General features: G+C 33.0%; 1 protein-coding gene across 2 annotated transcripts; it reads right to left on the bottom strand.

Moving 5' to 3' along the window:
* Positions 1-8,427: 8,427 nt before the first annotated feature.
* On the bottom strand, positions 8,428-22,231 carry LOC130671067 (adiponectin receptor protein). Of its 2 annotated transcripts, none has more exons than XM_057474757.1 (7): positions 21,935-22,231; positions 16,640-16,928; positions 16,451-16,549; positions 12,283-12,466; positions 11,768-12,165; positions 11,116-11,280; positions 8,428-8,719 (listed from the first exon to the last, which is right to left on the bottom strand). In XM_057474757.1, exons 2-7 carry the CDS (start codon positions 16,901-16,903, stop codon positions 8,585-8,587), a joined length of 1,245 nt encoding a protein of 414 aa, XP_057330740.1. In that variant the 5' UTR covers positions 16,904-16,928; positions 21,935-22,231; the 3' UTR covers positions 8,428-8,584. The 2 variants fall into 2 exon arrangements, with proteins under 2 accessions (XP_057330740.1, XP_057330741.1); XM_057474758.1 differs by having other exon boundaries at positions 12,283-12,454; positions 21,935-22,228.
* Positions 22,232-23,431: the final 1,200 nt, after the last annotated feature.

Below are 23,431 nucleotides of genomic sequence, written 5' to 3'. Positions count from 1 at the left end.
TTTCAAGTATAACACTTTGATGTATCACAATCAATTTTTAATCTTAGAATATTTTATTAGTAGATTTTATTGAAAGCAAATTATCGCCTTTGTCTTTATGGTAGAATTCTCGAGCATTAAAACCATAATCTATCATAATTTTTCGAATAGGGTTCGGAATACCATTTGTCCGATAGTTTGAATATATGCATACGTATCTTTAAATAACGTCAAATCAAAACATATAGTGCATTGTCATCAAAAATTCTTCTGAAGCTCATTTAGTTAGCTTCAATTTTTGGCATTATACTTATAATTATTTGATTTTTTTTGTTTTATCATCTCGAGAATTTTTAAAAAAATGTAAAAAAAAATTTTATTTCATTATTAACTTTTATTTGAACAGTGAAAAAAATTCAACAATGAGAAATCTACTTCCATTTCGGCTGCCAAATGGCCTTTTTTTTTTTCGTTTTTCGGAAAATTTTTTTTTTTTTCTCTTTACCTTACATTTACTGAATAACTAACGCAAAAATGAAAGAAAATCCGGAAAAAATAGATTTTTTCATTTTGATAACGATTAGGCAATTTAAGGAACAAAACTTGTTCCTTTAATTGTTTTGCAAAACTTTGAGCAATCGGTCCAGACAAACGGTTCAATGGATCAATCTGAAAATTTCCAGGGTTTTTGAGGGTACATTGAGCTGTAAAATTACCTGGCAACATTATTTTTTTTATCAATATTTGCAGAGTATCGATGAGTTGACTAAAAAACCAGAAAATGGCCATTTTTTAAGGGTTTTTCAAATGGATATCACGGATGAAAAAAAATTGTTTTTTGAAAAAATCGAAAATGGAGCTTGTAGGAAATTTATTCAAGTTTCTTAAACTGCCCTTTAAATTACTGTGCGGCCATTATTTGCTGAGATATCAATAATCAAAGACAAAAGGATCCTTTTTCATTTAAAGGCTGATATCTCAGCAGCAAATTGATGTACAGAGCTGAATAAATTTTCTAAGCGAGCCATGAATTCGTTTTTTTGAAAAAATTTTTCCCGGCCCCGTAGACCTTAAAAACAAAACCAAAAAATTTCGAAAAATTTTGTCTTGACCTTTTTCTTATGATTCCGCAAAAACCGTGGCTCGAAAAAATACTTTGCTGGAAGATCTTCAAACTAGAGATTTCAAGCTTCAATTTGCTTTTTTTGTTTTTTCAAAACGATTATTTTTCACGAAAATACAGCCGTTCAAAAATCACTAAAAAATTTATAAAATTTTTTTGTTCATTTAATTTTTTGGATAAGTGAAGTATAGGAGCGGATAGCTCAACTGGTAGTCTCAACATGTCTGCCGTGGGATGCGCATCGCGTAACTTGTCCGTAGCATGTTGATATAATATTTTTATAGTGCCTAGCGCAATATAAAATTCATAGTGATTGTTAATATAGACTATTATTTTCAACAAAAAAGGTGTGAGTGTTAGTTTATTGTAAGTGTACAAAAACCAACGCATAAACTTGGCAAAAACCAACCATCTGCTTCTGTGGAAAGCTGTCTCATCTGCAAAGATGGCGGCCAACCACAGCCTAAAACGTAAAGCAACTGCTGAGATCACATCATCTAATGACAATAAAAGCCTGCGAACGACAACGAGTTATTTAAAAAAAAACTCGATTACATTAGACTTAGCCTTTAAAAAATGGGAAAAAGAACAAGGGTTAGAAAAAAAAAATAATAACAATGTCAGGCCTAATCTGACAAATACACGACGAAACTCTTTACCCAGTGTCGATACAGAAGGTTTCATACAACCACGGAAAACTGCCAAAAGTAAATCAACTGATAATACATTGGGGACGCCACTTGACACCTCCAACCAGTACGAACACTTAAATAACAATGAACCTGCTACTCCAAACAACAACAATGACACCATGGAGTCAGAGCAAGAAGAAATCACGAGTTACACTCAAAGTCAACAGAGTACTCAGGATCCTTCGCAAACTGGAACTTCCGCGCAGTCAAATAATCTTGAAAATCTGAAAACTTTCAGACCACCACCAATCTTTGTAATAGGAGAAAAGGTAAGCGACTCAATCAACTCATTAAAAATGGCAGGACTACCACAAGACTCCTTCACAGTCTCTATATCTAAGGGACTACATTCCATCCAAGCCCTGAAACAAGTTGACTATGACAAAGTTAAGATTGCGCTGAAAAACAATCAGATCCAATTTTATTCATTTACTCCAAAAGGAGAAAAGTTGAAGTCCATACTCTTAAAAGGGGTCAGTGAGGAATTTACTGCAGCGCAAGCAATGGAAGACTTACTCAGCAAAAATATTCCCTCAGTTGAAATTAAGAAAGTCACTGAGCTTAAATTCGATCGTGAAAACCAGAAAAGAAGACATTTAATAGTACAAATCACACAGAGGAGCAGCATGAAGGAACTCTTCAAAGTTAAAAATGTATTGCACATGAAAACGAGGTGGGAACGACTGCGGAGAAATAAGCTTCTCCAATGTAGAAAATGCCAAAGAATCGGACATACGGCAGCAAACTGTGAGATGCTCTTCAGATGTGTCAAGTGTGGGGAATCACATACACCAGGTCAATGTCCACTCAACACAGCGACATCAAGAGATAATTTCAAATGCGCAAATTGTGGTAAGTCCGGGCATCCAGCAAACTATGCCGGATGTAATTATATTAAATTTGCACATCTTAATAAAAAAGCTGAGCTTCAAAGTAGAAATAAATCAATAGCTAAGAAGATTGACCAAGTAAGCGACAATTATCTGCTACCAAGAAAATTCTCAAACGCTGCCGCCCAGCAAAGAGATGTTTTTCCTCCTCTTCCTTCCAGGAATCATATAAACGGAAATATGCAAAGGTCACAACCTCCTTGGCAAGCTCCACCACTTACAGAAGGAAACGCTCAGCCAAACTGGCTAACGCAAATCAAAAATGAAATCTGCTCCTTAACAAACGTTATCAAAGAAATGAGTGTTAGCCTCAACCAATCCATACAGAATAACACCAGAAAAATTGATTTCATATTTGGCTACCTTAACCTCCAACATGAATACTAAGCCAAATAAAGACAACCAATATCCAGAAATTAGCAGACATAACGATCAACCAACGGCAATCAAACTCATGGCCATAAACACTAACTCACTACAACACAACGTCAGAAGATTCGAACTACACTCTAGAGTAGAAAAATACAAGCCAGACATAGTCCTACTATCAGAAACAAAACTGACTAGCAAGCACTATCTTCTATCAAATAACTACAGCGTAATACGGACAGACCGCCCCAACTCCAAACAAGGTGGCGGAACAGCAATAATGATTAAAAATAATATTAAACACAGAATATGCAGATACCCAAGCTCCAATAAAAACGAAATTCTGGAGTTTACTATAGTACAACTTTTTACCGAATCTACTCCAAATAACAATATTTACATCATTAGTGGTTATGCAACCAACTCAGGTAAAAAAATTTTTATTTATGAGCTGAACGACCTACTACAACGTCTTGATCTGAACAATCCAAACAACTCATTCATACTAGCTGGCGACCTAAATGCCCGCAGAAAAGAATGGGGTGATTCAGATGATAACCAGAGAGGAAAATACCTACGTAACTGGGAAAAAGACACTCTGGCAAAATACCGCGCTAAAATTTATACTACAGATGAAGCTTCGTTCACTCCAGCTAAAACCTACCTTGATATCTGTATAACTGATCTGACCATTAGCGATCTCACGTCTAATGGAAAAATTACCACAGCAGACTACGACAGCGATCATAGAGCTCTGCTCTTCACAATAGTTCTTCCAAGTCATACGCAACAAGAAAATAAACAGATTCCACGCCGTAACATCCGAGCAATTAAATGGAAAAAGTTTGAGAAACTAGTCAACACCATCTACACTCAAGACATTCCAACAGATCGAAACCTGACAATACCTGAGATTGATAGCAACATTACTATCCTAACATCATCTCTTGTTTCAGCAATGAATCAATCAGCCCCGATCTTAAAAAAAAATAACGGAATCCTCAAATATCTAAACAGTAGAATCAAAACACTACAAAAAAACAAGAGCAAAGCTATAAACCTACTTCACATTGCTCAAAACTCACCAAACAACAATCAGCAGAATCAAATCCTACGCCTCAAGACAACAATCAGCCTCGTCAAATCAGAGCTGAGAAAAGAGTTTAATAAATCCGTTGCAGACTACTGGAAAGGACAACTGAAACAAATAAACTACAAAGACCCTACAGCTTTCTTCCCAAAAATAAACAGGCTACTAAGAAATAAAAAACTAATAGCAATAGAAAACCAGCGTATAAAAACAACAGACCCTGCAGTCCAAAATGGATCTATAAATACAACAAAAGCCGCACAGATCAATGATGAATATCTAATCAGTGACCCAATAGATAAGCTTAATATCATCGGTGAGTTCTACCAAACAATTAACGCCCCTCGGTACTTAAACAACAACACTAAGCTTAAAGAATTGGTCGATATCAAAGCGGAGAGTACGAAAAAGATCCTTGTGGACAGACATGCTGGTGGTACCACTTATACCTCCTTCAATAGTAATAACAGTGCACTTAATCCATCCAACGAAGATATTACAGATCAACCATTCATTAACACTGATCAACTAACCAAACTACTGAAAAAGTTGCCAAACAAAACTTCTAGCGGCCCTGATGAAATACCCTCAATAATATTGAAACATTTACCTCCGAAAATAATTAGAGTTCTGGTCATCTTATTCAACAACGCCACCAACCATGCGTACTTCCCTGTTGCATGGAAATCTGCCAAAGTCTTGCCAATATTAAAAAAAGACAAGGATCCAAGCAAGGCAACTAGCTACAGACCAATCAGTTTGACCTCCAATCTGGGAAAAGTCTTCGAAATTACTATCAACAACCAAATAATCAAAGTTTGTACCGATAAAAAAGTAATACATAACCTACAGTTTGGTTTCAGGGCACAACACAGCACCACACACGCTATTCACAAGCTTATTGACAACATCATGAAGCACTTAGATGATAATTTCCGTGTAGCGGTCGCACTGATAGATCTTGAAAAAGCATTCGACTCAGTGTGGATCAATGGACTCATCTTCAAACTATTAAAACTAGACTTCCCGCTCTGGCTTTTACTACTAATAATTGATATGATCCTCAACAGATCTTTCCAAATCTGGGATGGTACCAATCTCTCTGCAAAAAGCTATAAAATCCTAGAAGGTCTACAACAAGGCACAGTCAACTCGCCAATCCTTTTTAATATCTTCATAATGTCACTTCTTTCACTCTTTGGACTTAATAAGAACGACAGTTTATTTGCAGTGGCCTATGCTGACGATCTAATTGTGGGTATGGCTGGTAAACAACCTCTGATCCTACAGAAAAATCTTGGAGATATTATTAATAAAATAAACAAGTTCTACCGAATGTGGAATTTGAGGATGAACCCGGAGAAATGCGAAACAGCTGTCTTCAGAAGAGAATCAAACCATCTCAGCAAACTGGCTCTAAAACAGATTAAGGAATTCCAAATAGCAACTCTTTCACCCAACACCAACGAGCTGATCAACATTCCGCACAAAAATGTAGTTAAGTACTTAGGAGTACAAATTGATCAACTCCTTAGGCTAAGATACCACCCAGACTCACAGCTAGAGAAAGCTAAATCTGCTTTCAAAGCGAATAGCCGAATCTTCTACAATAAAAATCTATGTAGAAAAACAAAAATCATCTGTTACTTGCTACTCGTAAGACCAATTTTAACCTACGCAGCCCCAATTTGGTGGAATACTAGTGCAGCGGTGATGGAAAATTTCAGAGTGTTCGAGCGTAAATGCCTCCGAGCATGTACTGGAATTTATAGATCTGGCGAGTCCAACTTCCAGAAACGTATCAGCAACGAAGTGTTATATGATATCGCCGAAATCCCGAGAATTGATAATTTTATCATCAAACTAATCCGGGATTATTTCAGCAAAATAATCACAATTGACAACGCAGCTATTAAAAAACTTGCTGAGTTTACTGAGGATGATCTCAAAAAAAGGAACGAGTCTGGCCAACTTCCACCCCAAGCATTTCTACCACTCGACCATAATGGGCTTATCCAAGATGAATATAATGTCCCAATTATTTACCATTGGAGGCGCCACAAAGCCAACAAAAAAATTTTTCTCACCCCTGAGAAAGCTAAGACCAATTGGTTTGATTTCACTTACTCCAGAGCTCTTCCTGAAAGAGACTATCTTGATGCTCATCGGCTGGATGAGAAGTACTGGTGGTTAACCGAAGAGTCCAGACATCGCAAAGAATTACGAAGACGATTACAGAAAAGTCGGAGATAGTGTAATTTCTTCTGTAAATAATGTACATATTTCCTTCCTTTTATTTATTTATTTATTATTATCCTAGTCTTAAGTTAGTATAAGTCTTATTAAACTTAAAACAAGTGGTTTTTATAAAGAAATATTTTCCACAACTGTTGACGTTGCATAAGTTGCAATAAAAATCTAGTCTGTTACTATAACTAAGTTAACCAGTTCCAAGATTTTAAAATAAACAGAATCAGCTATCCCATAAGATGATTAACATCAGCTGCTCCAATCGAGGAGACTAATTGTTAAAACAAGTTTTTCACTTTGTTTCTATAAACGAGTAAAAACAGAAACAAGATATGGCTAGTTTTTAAGTTAATATTTGCAGCCAATTAATGTAATAAAACAAAAAATGTAATTTTTCAAAGCAAATAAAACTTCTTTTAAAAAAATAGCTCAACTGGTAGAGCACTCAGCGCGAAACTGACATGGTCTGGGTTCGATTCCCAGTTCGGGCTATCTATATTTTTTTTAATTTATCTATAAATTATCTTATTGAGAAGGTTGATTGTAAGTTTAGGTTTCACTATATTTAAAAATTGGTAAATATATTTTTGCACGACTCATGATGCAAAGCATCAGAGTGTACTTAACGATCGAAAAATTTTTTTTTCCCCACGCCGGCAACTATTTAGATTATTATACCCTTGTTAGTTTACGGAATTAAGATATTTTGCATACTATTTTGAAGATAATTTGATGGAGATTAATTCCATAGTTTTCAAAAATTTATTTAGTTCAATAAAAACGGAAAAAATATCAAAATAGTTTAAAAAAATTTCCTGTCCGTCAAATATGAAACCCGTATATATTGTAACTTGCGAAAAAATCCAGTAATTGAATCAAATTTTTTTTTTTTAAATTCTTCGAAAGATTTGTAGGTCTCCTATTGCGAATGGCTAGGTAACTCAGTGTCGTTTAATTACAATTAATAAAGTAAAAAAAAGGCTGTATAAATATACATATATATATATATATATATATATATATATGTAAAATTAACATATGTGGTGATATCGATACATTATACGTACATTTATTCCACCAGGGGAGCTTGCGCATTACCATCCTAGTACAGCTGTTTTTTTTTGTATTATTGCTAAGTGGTAAGCCTGAACTTTTTCGATTCAATTTTTTTTTATTTTTTTTTTTTCATTTACATATATTTTTTTCATTATTAATCGAGATATTTTGAGTAAATTCTTTCATAATTATAAAAAAATACTAATATAATAAAAAAAAACAACATTTTTTAATGAAAGAAAATTGTATATATTTTAAATTTATTCTTGCTTCCCGTCATTATTATTATTTTAGTATTTCAGAATAAATAAGCATTATGAGTCGTGCACTTTTGGATTTTCCAAATTTTTTTTCATTTTAGATATAGTTTTCAATATTTAAAAATTTTAAATATAGTGAAACCTAAACTTACAATTTACCTTCTCAATAAGACAATTTATAGATGAATTAAGAAAAATATAGATAGCCCGAACTGGGAATCGAACCCAGACCAGTAAACTCAAAAAGTTTTAATTAAATGTTAGGCTCAACTGGCGGGGATAACTTACCAAGTGATAATTGATCAGTTATCGAGCGGGATAAAAAATGATTAAATTACTAAAATGACTATCAAAACATAGGGGTTGGTGATAAAAGGGTGAAAATTTAGGGTTGTATGTATTTTTTAATGCCACATTATAAAAAAATAAAAATTTTTCCAAAAAATGAAAAAAAAATATTTAGGGGTGGGTCTCCCTTATCATTTAGGGGTACGAAAAATAGATATTGACCGATTCTCAGACCTACTGAAGATGCATAGAAAATTTCATGAAAATCGGTCAAGCCGTTTCGGAGGAGTATGGTAACAAACATCGCGACACGAGAATTTGATATATTAGATATATATATATATATATATATATATATATATATATATATATATATATATATTTTGTAAATTAGAAAACTAAACTGTTTACTTTCTAGTGAAATAAGTAATTTTATATTTTTACCTGAAAACTGTATTTCGAAAAAAATTTATACAAACTTAAACAAATCTTTGCCATATTCTAATATTTTTAAATCAAACTCATTTTTAAAAGTTTAACAAGTTGATAATATAATTTACACTTCTGACTCTTCTTCGAAGTTATGTTTAAAAAGCCATAACTTGCGCAGGATTTGAGCAGTCACCTACTGTCATTCTATGCATTGCCATTTCTGTTATTCCGTGATAGTGCACGAACGCAGCTGCTATTACTAACACGTGAAAGATTTGATGACTTTGAAACTGTAAATATAAATTATATATGATTAATAATACATACATAGATTATAGGATATTTGGCTTTTCTTCCGAATACGGCACACCCTACTTTTGCTTATAAAGTACACACCACCTTTATTTTTATGTGTATATAAAAGTTACTAGAGCGAATTTGTTGGCGACGGAGCCGAATAAGCTTCCATTTAGATGTTTACACTCCATACACATACAACACGTGCTCAAAATTCACTAAACCTATTAATTAATTGGTAAATTAATTAACAAATTATTCACGAAATTTTGAATAAACTGTACCGCTAATTCACCAATAATAATCTTTGACGAATAAATTCGTTAGACTCCAAACCAATGTTAGGTTTCATCCCAAATGTGATGGTGGAATCGTCAGTGAGACACCTCCATTACATCCTGCCTCATACCTAACACTGAAGTTACCAAAAAATTATAAATGGGTTGAACCTACACACCACCGTCCATCTTATGATATTAAATAAAATTAATTATTAAGTATTTAATTTTAATTTAGTTATTGATAATCGATCAATTAGCAGCGTCATCTGTGTGTACGTATTCCAACTTAATCGTATCTATTCGTCCGTATCGCCAACTCAGACAAATTGCGCTGGGTTTTTTATGTCATTAGGGGTAGTACGCCGTATTTTGTGGAGTAAACGGCGATATGCCGTATTCGGAAGCTAGAGTTCAACCCGCAAATTCTGGTAGTTGCTGGTTAAAATTGCGAAAGATAACAGTGATTCGTCTCGATATAGCGACTATACATCGATCTTAAGACATAATTTTTTTCCTGCTAACAGATTGTTTGAGAGATGTCGCTCATTTATTGAATAAAAATTTATTAACTCTTTCCCGGCTCGGAGTATTGGTGAGTCTAGGTGTGAGTAGTGTGGGGATAGAGCTATTTCAAGTCCGTTGTAAGGCTGTATGAGTGAAAGTTTAGTTGTGGTAGTGTAGACAAGCGCCCCCTTCTACCATTTTTCCGGCTCCCTCTCTAGAAAACAGACTATAGCTCTCTCATTTTAAGAATAAGCCGTACGATACAAATTCAGAGTAGGGATTCAAGGTCGACCGGAAAAAGGGTAAAATCAATTATTAGAATCCTTACGTTTTTAGGTTAAAAATATTAATGCATAATTGTTTAATATAACAAAAGCGTTAGAGGGGCGCACTTTTGGATTATTCAAATTTTTTTATGTTTTTCAGTTAGGTTTTTTTTTTTTTTTATACCAAGTAAGATAGAAATCTGATACTGTTAAGATGTTACTATATTGATTTTAGTATTTCAAGGTTACAAGAAAAAGTATCTTATTACTCATAAAATATCACTACTGTATTAGCAGAAGCAATTTTCACTTTGCTTATTCTTCTATACCTTTTAAACTTATACTTGTAAAATAATCTATATATTGTAACCGGGAAATTTCAATTACGTTCTCTCTGTTTCATTATTTGAACTTGCTTCATTAACTTTATTACGACTGCGTGCTCGGCTGTGGAAGTGGCAGTAATTTTTATCAGGTTGTCGTCAAACACTGGAGTCAAGTTTCTGACAAAGGTCTAAAGAGCGCAGGTGCTAATTATAGAAGGCACTTTAAAAGGCTATCAAAAGGTATGAGCGCTTGGTCGCGCTCTCTTTCGTTGGCCAGGCACCATTCCGAGAAGTTCTCTTTCATCATCTAAACGTTATCCCCGAGCTGCTTTAAACTTTGATTTGGCTTGAATAATCAGAGCGTCTATAGGCTTGGAAAGTAGAAAATTAATCAGGGACTGAACAAGTAGATAACAGCTTGTTCGAAAGTGAATGGTAACAAGTGGAGGAAACTCTTTTTAGGGTATTGAGGAGAAGTATCTCACCACTTATCTCGACGCAACCTGATCACCAGTCCAAGGAAACTGGTACCACGGGGGGTCTTTCCAAGTCCACTCCAATGTCCACCTTAGTCGTCACTCGATTATATTTTTCGGCTAAGAGTGTCGTATGTGGCGGGGGTAGGGATGGCCCCGCAACGCGTGTATGTCCAAAATGGCGCAGAAACGGCCTCACGTTAAACGGAGGTGGACTTCAGTCCCGTTACATTAATTAATTAATTAATTATAATATTCTAACAAATGTGAAACTGATCTTTTGAAATATTTGAATAGCTAGAAAACAAATGCCTTCTTCTCTTGTTTTATAGATGCGCGACTAGAGTCAGTCAGTCTTATATTGACAACTAAACAACATACATCTTGTATCTCAATAAACTATATCTCTCTTGCTTTCTTTTACTGCTGTTAATTGTGGTGTTGTTATTTCTAATATAAGTGTGTTATTATTGTAGTGTATAAGTGATATTAATTTATAAGTTAAAATACTACAATATTATTGCAAACTTGCTTACCCAAATGTCGAATTTTCCTGGAAAAAATCGCTCTGGAACTCTTAACGCGTAGAATAAAGCGCCTAATATATACAAACATCCCATCAAAATGAGCCAACCAAGTGAAGCTTGACTAATTGCTTTAAACCATCCTTCTGCAATTGCATAATGTACAGCAGGTATGACCTATCAAAAATATAATGTATGCAACAAACAATTATGAATATATTTTGACATAGATATTTCATAAGTCAGTATAGTGCACGAAGTTTACGGACTGTTACTACTAGCGCCTAGTACTAGTACCAACTTATGAGTATATTATTCTCAATCTTATGCAATATACACTCGTTGTCATTAATGCCTGGTCCCCTGCATGGCTAAGATTCTATAGTCTGGGGGACCAAGCATTAATGACAACGAGTGTACACGAGTGACAGTAATTAATGCTCGAAAAATACGTTATAAAATCCTTGCAGAGAACAGATTTGCGTATGCGATAATTGCGAGAAATTGTCATTTGCTCAAATTAGAAACATTACTATGTTGAAGTTATATTGAAATATAATTTCGTTTGTTTGAATTATGATTTTGTAAAATCGTCTCTGTAGAAGTTATGGGGGATTCTACGAGCATGTGTTATAAAAAAATATTTAATTAAAGGAAAACTTACTCCACTAAGACCAAAACCCATAAAAACACCAGCTCTTAAAGGTCTGTAATTAGGTTCACCAAATCTCTCCCACAAAGAGACAACTATACTAGTGATGCCTAATACAACAACCACTGATAAGTATATAAGCTTTGGTTGATAATCACAATAGAAACCGTAATATAACCAAGGCACAAAGCTACCCATGATTAACATAGCAATACCACAATAATCAAGTTTAGAAAATAATTTGCCGACGCATTCACTGTGGCAGTGGACCGTGTGGAAAGCAAATGACATGCCGAGACAAATTATTGCCCCAGCAAAAAATGTACCAAACACTATCTTTTCTTCTAGATGGATCTCCATAGGTGGCCGAGTTAAGAAAAATATTGCTATTCCAATAAACGCAACGCAACCTATAAGAAAAAATTATATAGTGACAGCTGATAATACAATCGTAACTAAAGCTATTTATTATCATATTTCAAAAAATTCAATTCTAAAAAGTTAACGTAATCAAACTGTATAATTACCAAGTAAATGAGTCCAAATGTTTCCAGTCTCTGTGTGAATACGGAAGATACTTTTGAAACAAGCGTAAAAAGAAGGTAGCGGTGGACGATGACCAGCATGTAAAAAATCGTTGTCTTGAAGCCACCGAGGTAAATTGCGGAAGTGACATTGATTCCAAGATGCTTCCCAGACCTGTAGCCAATACTTACATTTCATTAGATATCGATAATACTTTGCAAATAAAACTTGAAAAATATTCTTATAGGTTAATAAAACTTTTGTAGTAATCACATTATATTTTATATAGTTTTCAATTGTTCACACATCTATAGTTGAGTCTGCAAAAGAATGGGCTTTTCTCCCACCACTTAGCTATGCTGAAGTCCATGACTTTGTACTAACGCGTATGCGCAGTAATGACTTAATTGTAGCAAAATGGTGGAAGAAAAGCCCATTCTTTTGCAAACTCGACTATAAACGTTCGCATTTCCAATAAAAAATTATGCATATAGAAGTATTTTTTAGAGGTTTGAAATGGTTTGAAAGTTACTTTTTGTTTAAAAAAATCTGGCATTAGACTAATCTTGACGGACATTTCCAAAACTTTTTTCTACGAACTGAAACAGCTCGAAGAAATTATTATTTAAAATAATAATAACTTTTCAATTAAAAACCGCTTAAAAAAATTTTGAAAATGATTGACCGTACGTACTAGCCCCAAAACTTCCCAATCAAGGAGTTCGAAAACGTTATTGTAAATACATTATTGGCCTCTCCTTCTTCATTATTGGCTCAAAAATACTCTTGAGTACACGTGCTTTTAACTTCCCACTAAGAAAATTTAAAATTTAAAAAAACAGGAAGTTATTGGTTTTGATCCGATTTTGGGAAACCAAGATTTCAACAGATTTCGACGTTTTTAAGTCCTAGGAAGCTATTTTGTCTAATTTCGAGATGATGTCCATGTATGCATGTGTGTACGTAATGTATACATGTGTGTATAAATATTATAACTTTGAACGGATTAACTGATTTAGATCGTTGAGGTGACATTCTAAGCGGCGTATTAATTCCTACAATCTGTAAAGATTTAAGCTTAATCAAGACAGTATGTTCGAAGTTATTTGAGAAATTAAATTTAAAAAAAAAATAAAGTTTTTTTTAAACTCTTCAGAACTACCGTGTAGAGAGATTCTCTCACACCTTCTTTAAAACTTTTTTTTCTTTCTAACTTCAAATGGAATGACCCCCTGAATTTTTTTTTACCTTTCTAAAATTTAATGCTCTAAATGATACTAAAAAAACAAAATTTTTTAAACTTGAAAAATAAAGAAAAAAAATTATTTATTTATTAACTGTGAGTTTCTCTCATCACGTGAGTTAAGTCAGGCACAAAAAAATTGCTGTTCGTATGACTTCGTTTCATTTCGGCTGTCTCCGTCGTTTCTAGCCACCATTTTGAATATAGATACATAGATATACAAATAAACAGTATTCTAAAAGTTGTTTACAAGTCTACCAGTATACCAGTATTTTAATTAAAGTAAAAAATGTAATAATTTATAAAGAATATTTATAAAGAATAAGTCGAGCGGCTGAGGCAGCCGTTCGGCACGCGCGTGGCTCGGGCGATCACCGAAGTTGAGTAGCATCAAGCATGGCCACTACTTGGCTGGGTGACCGTTTAGCCACACGTCGGGTTCGAACGAAGGTCTCTGACCGTTAGGCGCGGGATGAAGATCCAGTGATCGGTAAAATGGTTAGGTTTTCTCTGTGGTTTTCCTACGCCACTACACCTCCATTGCACAGAGGGGGTTGTAGGGCATCACCGTAATGATGCAGTACAGTATAAGCACAAGTCGGGCCACAGCCGCACAATGAAAGGCAGAAAGAAAAGTAAAGCAGTTGCGATAGAAAGGCAAAAAGTGTAAGAGGCCGTTACTACGGCTATATACTAGAAAACAATTAAAATTTAAAAAAATATAAAGAATTAATATTTAACTCTTGGTATTCAAATAAATAATATTTGATATTGTATTTCACTTGATGTATGACCTGAAATTATTCAAATGTTTTTAAATTTCGCTCTTGGCGCTTGCGCAATAGGCGTGAGATTTTCTCTTATCACGATAGCAATGACTGTGGCAGGGGAGACGTATATTCTTAAGGGTTAATGTTATGTTCTGCCTTGAACTACAAAAATTTTTAAAATTAAAAATCAACCAAAAACATGTACCTTTAAATTTTTGAGTAGGATTGTTCTCAAGTAAACGCGCATATTTAAACAGAACTAAATGTAAGTAATCAAGATAGAGCAAAAGGAGTTTTGAAGTAAATCATAACCCCGAAGTATGAAATAACCGAAAAGGATTCAGAGAACAGTAAAAATGACGTCATTTTTTGAGTATTTCGCTGGCAGTATTTTCCAAACTAACGAACCGGTTACAATAAATTATGCAATGATAAAAAGAGATCGTAAAGATGAAGATTTAGCATAATTTTTTAACCATTTAGTACATTATATTATGAGGTATCTAGGATATATTATTATTTCTTTAAATTTTTGGCATCGACATCTCTCGAACAAATCAACCGATTTTGTCGTTTAATACAACAATCAACGTATTTTATCGAGTTCTAGAGCTGATATGATTTTAAAATAAATCCGCTCAATTTTCTTGAAGAAATTCGAAAAAAAGCTCATTTTTAATACTTCTTTTACCAACGATACCTCTCGAAGAAATTGAGCGATTAAGATGATTCTCACGCCAATCAACGCATTTTATTGAGGTTTAGGGCAGATTAGATTCTAAAAGCAATTTATTAAGTCGTTTTTTGGAAATTAAATGAAAATTGAAACAAATTTTTTTTTTCCGTACTTCTTAATTGTTTCAGAGTCTATTCGATCGAATGATCGGAAATTCACAAGAACACGACCGGGTGCACAAACCCTAGTGGATCCGAATTACGGTAAATTACGGCAATTACCATAATTTTTACCATAAACACCATATGTTTTTTTTTTATTTTTACAGTTTTTACAGGGCAACACTTCACTTGACAATAAATTAACGCAAGCTTGGCGCAATTTTACGGTAAATTACCGTTCTCTTACTACACATTTACGGTAAAAATGACGTGCATTTGCCATAAAATATCGTATTTTACCGTAGAATACCATGTTTTACCGTAAATCAAGGTTTTTTAACCGTAAAATACCGTATTTTTTCCGAAGCCCGTAAATTACGGTAATTACCGTGATGCGGGCTCACCAGGGTTGTTGATTTTCATAGCGGGAAGTTAAAAAAAGAAATGCTACACTGCCATACCCGGAATGAAACGATAAATTTTTAATTTAAATCAATAATGAATTTAAGTTTTAGGTAGATTGTATATAGAAATCTACTAAAAATTTACCAAAAATTGTTAAGAGACTTTTTTATAGAGCATTCAATTTTCTTTGAGAATATTGATTGGCTTTTTTTTGGAAACTGATTTTTAATTTGATGTTGAACAATTGAACTGTAAAATCATACCAATGTTCAAGACATGATTATAAGGAAACGGTTCATCTGACAAAAAAATTTCAATCAGACCTTTTTTGTAGAGCATTTAATTTCCTACAAGAAATATATTTGCGTCTATTTTGTTTATCTCGATTGTTTGAGAGTTATGAGACAAAAATCCGCTCATTAAAAAAAAATCAAAAGTTGCGATGATACACCTCTTAATATCAATATTAAGAGCTCAAATTTTCACAATATTTTTTTTTTGTCATCTCAAATAATATTTTCTCAGTATCGTTAAAAATGAAAATAGTCGATTTTTTTGGCCCAGTCTATTACACGCGTATTCATACACTTGAACATCATCTTGAAAATAGTCAGAATAGCTTCCTCGAACCTCAAAACGTCGAGATCTGTTCAAAACTCGGTTTTAAAAAATCGGGATGTAAATTTTTCACCCTGTGATTTTACAACAATTTATTTACATGGTGATTTATGATATCGGTCGTTTTACAAAAAAATATTTCACATAGTGTAAGTAACAATAAATGTCACTGAGTTGGCAGTGTGTTAGAGCGAATTGTTTAGTATTATATTTAGATCTATTATTGATCAAAATTTGGATCAAGATAACAGCCCTATCTCTATAAACAAAATTATACGTTAACGTAAGTATACATACTTTGCGCACGAACTCTTCAGCTTGTTCGGCAGCATTATGCGCCAAGGCACCTAAATCAATTTCATCACTAAGAACTCCAGCTTTTAAAACTTCAGTCATCTGAAATAAAAATTAAACTTCTACTCTCCATCCTTGTATTTATTTTATATTTTTTTGTTTATTGTTATTTTCTCCATTATAGGGTCATACTTCACAGTCAAGAAGATGATCATCTTCAGGCGTTGAAGGTAGAGGGCATCCAACACCATCCTCTTCTTCAGCCAAGCAACTAGCATCATCGTCCTCAAGCAATTCTTTTACCTCATGGAAACCCGGTATATCACTGCTTAATGATACTCGATCACTCCATGGAATTCGATGACGGAAAACTGAAGGTGATTCTTCGGCAGTTTCAACACTTGATGTATCACTGCCATGTTTATCTTCTAATATCTCATTGTTGTTAGTGATCATGATTGATATTTCCAATATGAAAATTCTTAAAAAAAATAATAAAATCAACCAAAACTACACAATCGTGATACCCTGCTTAAAACATCCGATAGATTCTTATAGCCGTATGTAGAAAGCCCTATACTTAACAACAGCACTTCTCATAGAACTCATTCATTCTTATAAAATCTCTATCGAAATTTATGAGAAACTATTGGATTCTATGAGATTTTCTAAACAGGGTATCTACACGGAAAAAAATAGGTAGGAATGGTTATTGTGCTGGACAAGAATGATCGTAAAGGATGTAAAAATTAATCTTAGTACATTACTAATTCTCCTTATAATAGGAATGGGTCGTTTTTACATACGACTGAGTACGATCCAACATAGCAACCATTACTATGGTACAAATTATGTCGAAAACATGACTGGTTATCGTGTTCACAGTCAGCATTCGCTCTCCAGATACTACAGGTTCCTTTCAGCAGTCGATGTGTTACTATATAAAATAGATATAGGTCCTGTGGGGATGCGAAAGACTCCCCGGACAAATGCATTCCATAGTCGTTCAGCATAGTAACCATTCCTGTGCTAGACAGGAACTGATGCTTTCAGTCACATGTCTGACTACTGTTTAGCGGGAACTAATGTTGTAAACAGCACTCAGACATGTGAATGAAAGCAACAGTTCCTGTCCGGCACAGGAATAGTTACTATGCTGAACGACAATAGAACGCATTTGTCCGGGGAGTCTTTCGCATCTCCACACAGGACCTATACCTATTTTATATAGTAAAACATCGACTGCTGAAAGGAACCTGTATTATCTGGAAAGCGAATGGTGCCTGTGAACACGATAACCAGTCATGTTTTCAACATAATTTGTACCATAGTAATGGTTGCTATGTTGGATCGTACTCAGTCGTATGTAAAAACGACCCATTCCTATTATAAGGAGAATTAGTAATGTACTAAGATTAATTTTTACATCCCTGATTAAAAATATTGATTGAAAAGAATTGAGAAGCGGTCGATCCATGCAAACTGTATATCTATATATACAAACAAAAAAATTGAAATCAATTGAAATTATTGAAAAGAATTCGAATTTCATCACTTTTAATTCTTTTCAATCAATATTTTTAAACAGGGATCCTTTACGATCATTCTCGTCCAGCACAGTAACCATTCTTATCTATTTTTATCCGTGTATGAGACGTTAACATAAGTTCAGATTTAGTTTATGATGACTCATAATAAAATTATAAGTAAATAACAAAATTGTTGGAAAATCCAAAAGTGCATACCTCAATCACTCATTTTATTTTCAATTGTTAATTTTTTTATGTTACTATTCCATAATATAGAATAATTTTTGTAACTTTCCGCTAAGAAAATCGATGATTCGGGAAGTTATTGTTTTCACCCTGATTTTCGAAAATCGAGTTTTCATCAGTTGTCGACGTTTTGAGGTCCTAGGAAGCTATTCTGACTATTTTTAGATTGATGTCCAAGTGTCTGTGTTTGTGTGTGTGTATGTGTATATGTGTGTGTGTGTGTGTGTGTATGTGTATGTATGTGTGTGTATGTGTGTGTGTGTGTGTATGTATGTGTGTGTGTGTGTATGTGTATGTGTGTGTGTGTGTGTGTGTGTGTGTGTGTGTGTGTGTGTGTGTGTGTGTGTGTGTGTGTGTGTGTGTGTGTGTGTGTGTGTGTGTGTGTGTGTGTGTGTGTGTGTCTGTAGACTCTTTTTAACTTATTAACTAATGAACCGATTTGGATGCTTAAGGCAGCAACCGAAAGAGCTTGTTGGCCATCAACTTTTCTGAAAATTTCAGATTATTTGATCAAGTAGACTCGAAATTATTGGCGAATTACGAAAAAAAACATTTTTTTTTTAGTTTTTTATTGATTTCTCAGAAACGACTTCAACGATCGAGTCCAAAATCTAATCAGCTCTAGGACTCAATAAAACACGTCGATTGACACCTTAGCCATATCAATCAGTTAATTTTTTCGAGAAATATCGCGGGAGAAAGAAATGGTAAAAAGCAGTTATTTGCGAATATATTTGAAACAACTCAACCAAACAATTTCAAAATCTGATCAGCTCTAGAACTCAATAAAACACGTCAATTTTCGCCTCAACCATCAAGATCGGTTAATTCGTTCGCAAGATATCGTGGGAGAAAGAAATGCTAAAAAACGGGTTTTTTTTTCGAAAACAATGGCACGCGAAAGTATTCTCGAGCTTGAAAAGCTCGAAAATGTATTCACGATAATGTTTGCGAGCTTCTTGAGCTCGAAAATAGCGGGATGTTTTAGGTCTGGCCCGCAGGGTCAACCGATAGACAGATTTTTTCCATATGAATTTCGATTGAACTTTTATATAGTAAATTTACTATTTTATTCCTTATTTTCAGTTTAATCTTTTTTTATTAACTATTATTTTAAACATCCCGCCTTTTTGTCTTGAATATCGCTCTTTTTTTTCAATCCTACTGCTAAGCTAGTGTCGCTGCCAGTAACTGATAGAGAGAAAAAATTCAAAAAATAATAATAAAAGTAAAAATAAAAATGACAGCTAAATTTTTCGTGAATATTGTTTTGACGTTTTATATTGATTATAATTAAACACAAAAGATTCAAAGATTCAAAAGACTAAACAAAAAGATTCCTGCGATCAAAAATACAAAGATAATAAAAAAAATCTGAAAAACGGCCTGACCCTATAGGCCAGCCCCAAAACTTCTCGCTGTTTTCGAGCTCGCGGAGCTCTAAAATATTATTATCAATATATTCTTGAGCTCCTCAAGCTCGAAAATAGTAATGTCGCATTTTCCAATGCGAAAATTTAAGTAATAAACAATAACAAAAAAAAATATTGGAAAATCCAAAAGTGCGCACCTCAATCGCTCATTTTATTTTTAATAATTACTTTTATTTTTTTTATTTTATTATTAATTTTTTATTCAAATTTTAAATTATTGATTTGATTTTTTTATTTCTTATTTTCAGTTTAATTTTTTTTTTTTTTGTTCAATTGTTTTTTTGAATATACCGCTTTTTTATCTTCGATGTCACTCTTTTTTACCACGTTTTTATTAACTCTCTTTGAGTGCACTGAGAAAACAATTTATTTGAGCCAAATAAATAGATTTATTTGACTGAACAAAATCATTTAATTCATTCAAATATATATTTGTTTATAGTTAACAAATCTTGGTTGAAAAAAAATTCCAAGTAAAGATTTGTTAAATATAAACAAATCGCTATTTCATTCAAATGAACCATATCTTTGTCTCAAATTGGGTCCATTCAAGTATGGGATTTATTTGCCTGAAACTAATCTTATTTGGCTCAAATAAATTGTTCTCTCAGTGTATATTTAATCGATCGATCGAAAATTTTCAGGAAAATTGATGGCTAACAAGCTCCTTCGATTGCCGCAAGAACTATCTCAATCGATTGGTTAGTTAGAAATACGCACACACTCGGACATTATTCTGAAAATAGTCAGAATAGTTTTGTAGGACCTTAAAACGTCGACATCTGATGAAGTTTCAATTTTCGAAAATCGGGGTGAAAACAATAACTTCCCGGAATTTTTGAAAATCATAGATTTTCTTAGCGGGAAGTTAAAAATTTATCGGATATTATCAGTCAAAAAGAAAGAAAGTGAAAATTTTGCCAGCTTTGTGACGAAATTTTCTGACATTTTCCTGACTTTACTAGTATTTTTATAATTCCCTGAAATTTCCAGGTTTTCCAGAAATGTGGCCACCATGTTTTATTACTCATCAGCAAATTACGGTATCGGAAAAATCAACAGACATTTTTGTTCAAAATTAAACGCTCTATAAAAAAGGTCTCATCATTTTCTGATAATATTAATTTTTCGAAAGTTATTCAAGGTCAAAGTTGGATTCATAGTAAATTTCAGTATAATTTGACGTTTCTAGCGAAACTATCAGACTTATCGTCAAATATTTTACGACCTTTTTTTGTAGATCATTTTATTTCTTAAAAATGACTTAGAACAAAGTTTCCGCAATTTTTGAAAGTTCTTTAGTTATTTGCATTTAAAAATAAACAATTAAAGTTGGCCAGAATACGATTTCTTGGAACAAACTGACATTTAAATGCAAATACCTAACGAGCTTTCAAGAATTTTGAAAACTTTATAGAAAATGAAATGATCTACAAAAATGGTCAGATAATATTTGACGATAAGTATGTTAGTTTCGCCGGAAAATTCAGATTATACTAAAATTTACTATGAATCCAACTTTGACCTTGAATAACTCAAAAAATTAAATTTGTTAGAAAATGATAATAGACCTATTTTGTAGAGCGTTTAATTTCCAACAAAAATGTATGTTGATTTTTCCGACACTCGAATTCACTAATAAGTAATAAAATTCCAAACTTTAACAAAAATATTTCCCATGTTATTTAAATGGGAAATTGAAAAGTGCGATGAGGCGGTTGTTAACATTAATGTTAAAGGCTCAAATTCTGACAGAATGTTTTTTTATGTCACCTCGAACAATATTTTTCGTATAATTTTTGAAAAAAAAACAACAGTCGATTTTTTCGAATCAGTCTACACGGAGAGAAATTTATGGTAGCGATTACAATATGTTATGGGAATGGTTCCTATAATGCATGGCAACCAGTTTTTTTTTAAATGTTGATTATAAGAACGACACCCATATAGATTATAGTAATCGTTACCATAATTCTTTCACATACGATATGGGAACTATTACCATAATGATGGGAATTGTTCCTATACTTATGGGAGCTTTTCCCATAAAGTATGGGCCTATATCCCATAATTCCAAGTAATCATTACCATAACGGTATGGGATGAGATTTTATAAACGTACTAGGAACGGTTACCATAAATTTCTCTTCGTGTAGTAAACATAAATATGAAGATATAACATACATATGTCTACGTGTATATATAAGGTATAATTAATTGGCAAACATATTGATAAAATAGTAATTAACATAAATAAATTAGAATGGCTTAGTACTTACTAATCATGAAATGGTCATAACAATATAAAATTTATTGACGATGTAAAATATTTAAAACTTGATCTAATTTTTTTTTACAATACTTCCAAACATGTTGGTTTATAAAATGCCACAGTTACAACAATTATGAAATTTTTTATATGAGTTTAATTTAAAAAACCAAAACCTTGAAATCAACTAGTTTTTTCGTATTGAAAGATCCAAATGATTAAAAAGAACTAGAACAGCTGACTGTAATTGTTATTATCATCCCCCATCAGCCACTTCGTCAGCAAGTTGACGTTAACTATGACCCTGAAGTTAGTCGACATCAGATATTTTTTAAATCAAATATTGTGTAACTTTAAAAAAAAAAAATTTTTTAGAATTAAAAAAAAGACTCGTGTTTATTTTTTAAAAACTTAGACGAGTAATTTTTAGTTATAAAAAAATATGAATAATCAACTTATAATTTGAGAATTGATATTTCGAGTATTTATTTGAAAGTTATCAACCAATATAACAATTTTTAAATAATGATCTGTTTCAAAAGTTATATAACTTTTTATTTAAAAAATGTCAGATATCGGGTAATTCCAGAAATTGAAATTGAAAATCTAAAAAAATAAAAAAATTCTCGTGTGGATTTCGAAAAATGTTACATAAATCGAGTAAGTTTTTTATTTTCGAATTAATTTATAACCTACAGATAAATGATTCAAAATTTAATTTTGAATTATAATGTAGATAATTATTTTTTAAAATTAAAATAGTAATCGTACAAATTACAGAAAAATAAACACGAGCATTTTTTTCTATTGCAAAAAAATTTTTTTTGTTAAAGTTATAGAATTTTTAATTTAAAAAATATCAGATGTCGGCTAACTTCAGGGTCATCGGTAACTTGAAAACTTGGCTTGCCCAAAACCTATGCCCGGTATCAGACAGCACTGTACATAATTATTTTCACTGTGTGTGGCACTCATACTCCAACCTCCAACCCTAATAGCCACTTTAGCTTGAAATTGACAGTAATTTGATGTTGAAATTACCTGAAATCTGCTGCCCGAATTTGCAGACAATTTAACAGCAAAAGTTGTAAATAAAAATTCGCGGTTAATTTTTGCTCGATTTAGAGGTAACTTTTTTACTAGAATAAAAAGTCGATAATGTTTATTCTTACCCTGATAGCCACCTTAATCACAAATAAACTTCAAGCTACTGCCGTATTCTGAAGCCAATATAAAGGAAAGTGTTGGAGAGCAAGCAGTTACCTTTCAGATGACAGTAAATTGTCTGTAACTTGAATTCAATTTGACTACAAGTGTTGCTGTCAGACAATGCGACGTTAAATTGACTGGAAGTTTCACATCAAATTGATGGCAAGTTGATGTAAATCAACTGCCGTCATCTGAATGTAATTTGACAGAAGAACTTGCCGTCAATTCGAAGTGAAACTTTCAATCAACTTAAGACAATTTACTGCCAACTTAAGGCTGGGCCGTACTAAGCGAATTT

This window comes from Microplitis mediator, chromosome 7 (assembly GCF_029852145.1).
Source record: "Microplitis mediator isolate UGA2020A chromosome 7, iyMicMedi2.1, whole genome shotgun sequence".
NCBI classification, from domain to species: Eukaryota; Metazoa; Arthropoda; class Insecta; order Hymenoptera; family Braconidae; genus Microplitis; species Microplitis mediator.
Note: the sequence above shows the minus strand (reverse complement) of the source record. Positions and strands in the feature narration are given on the sequence as shown.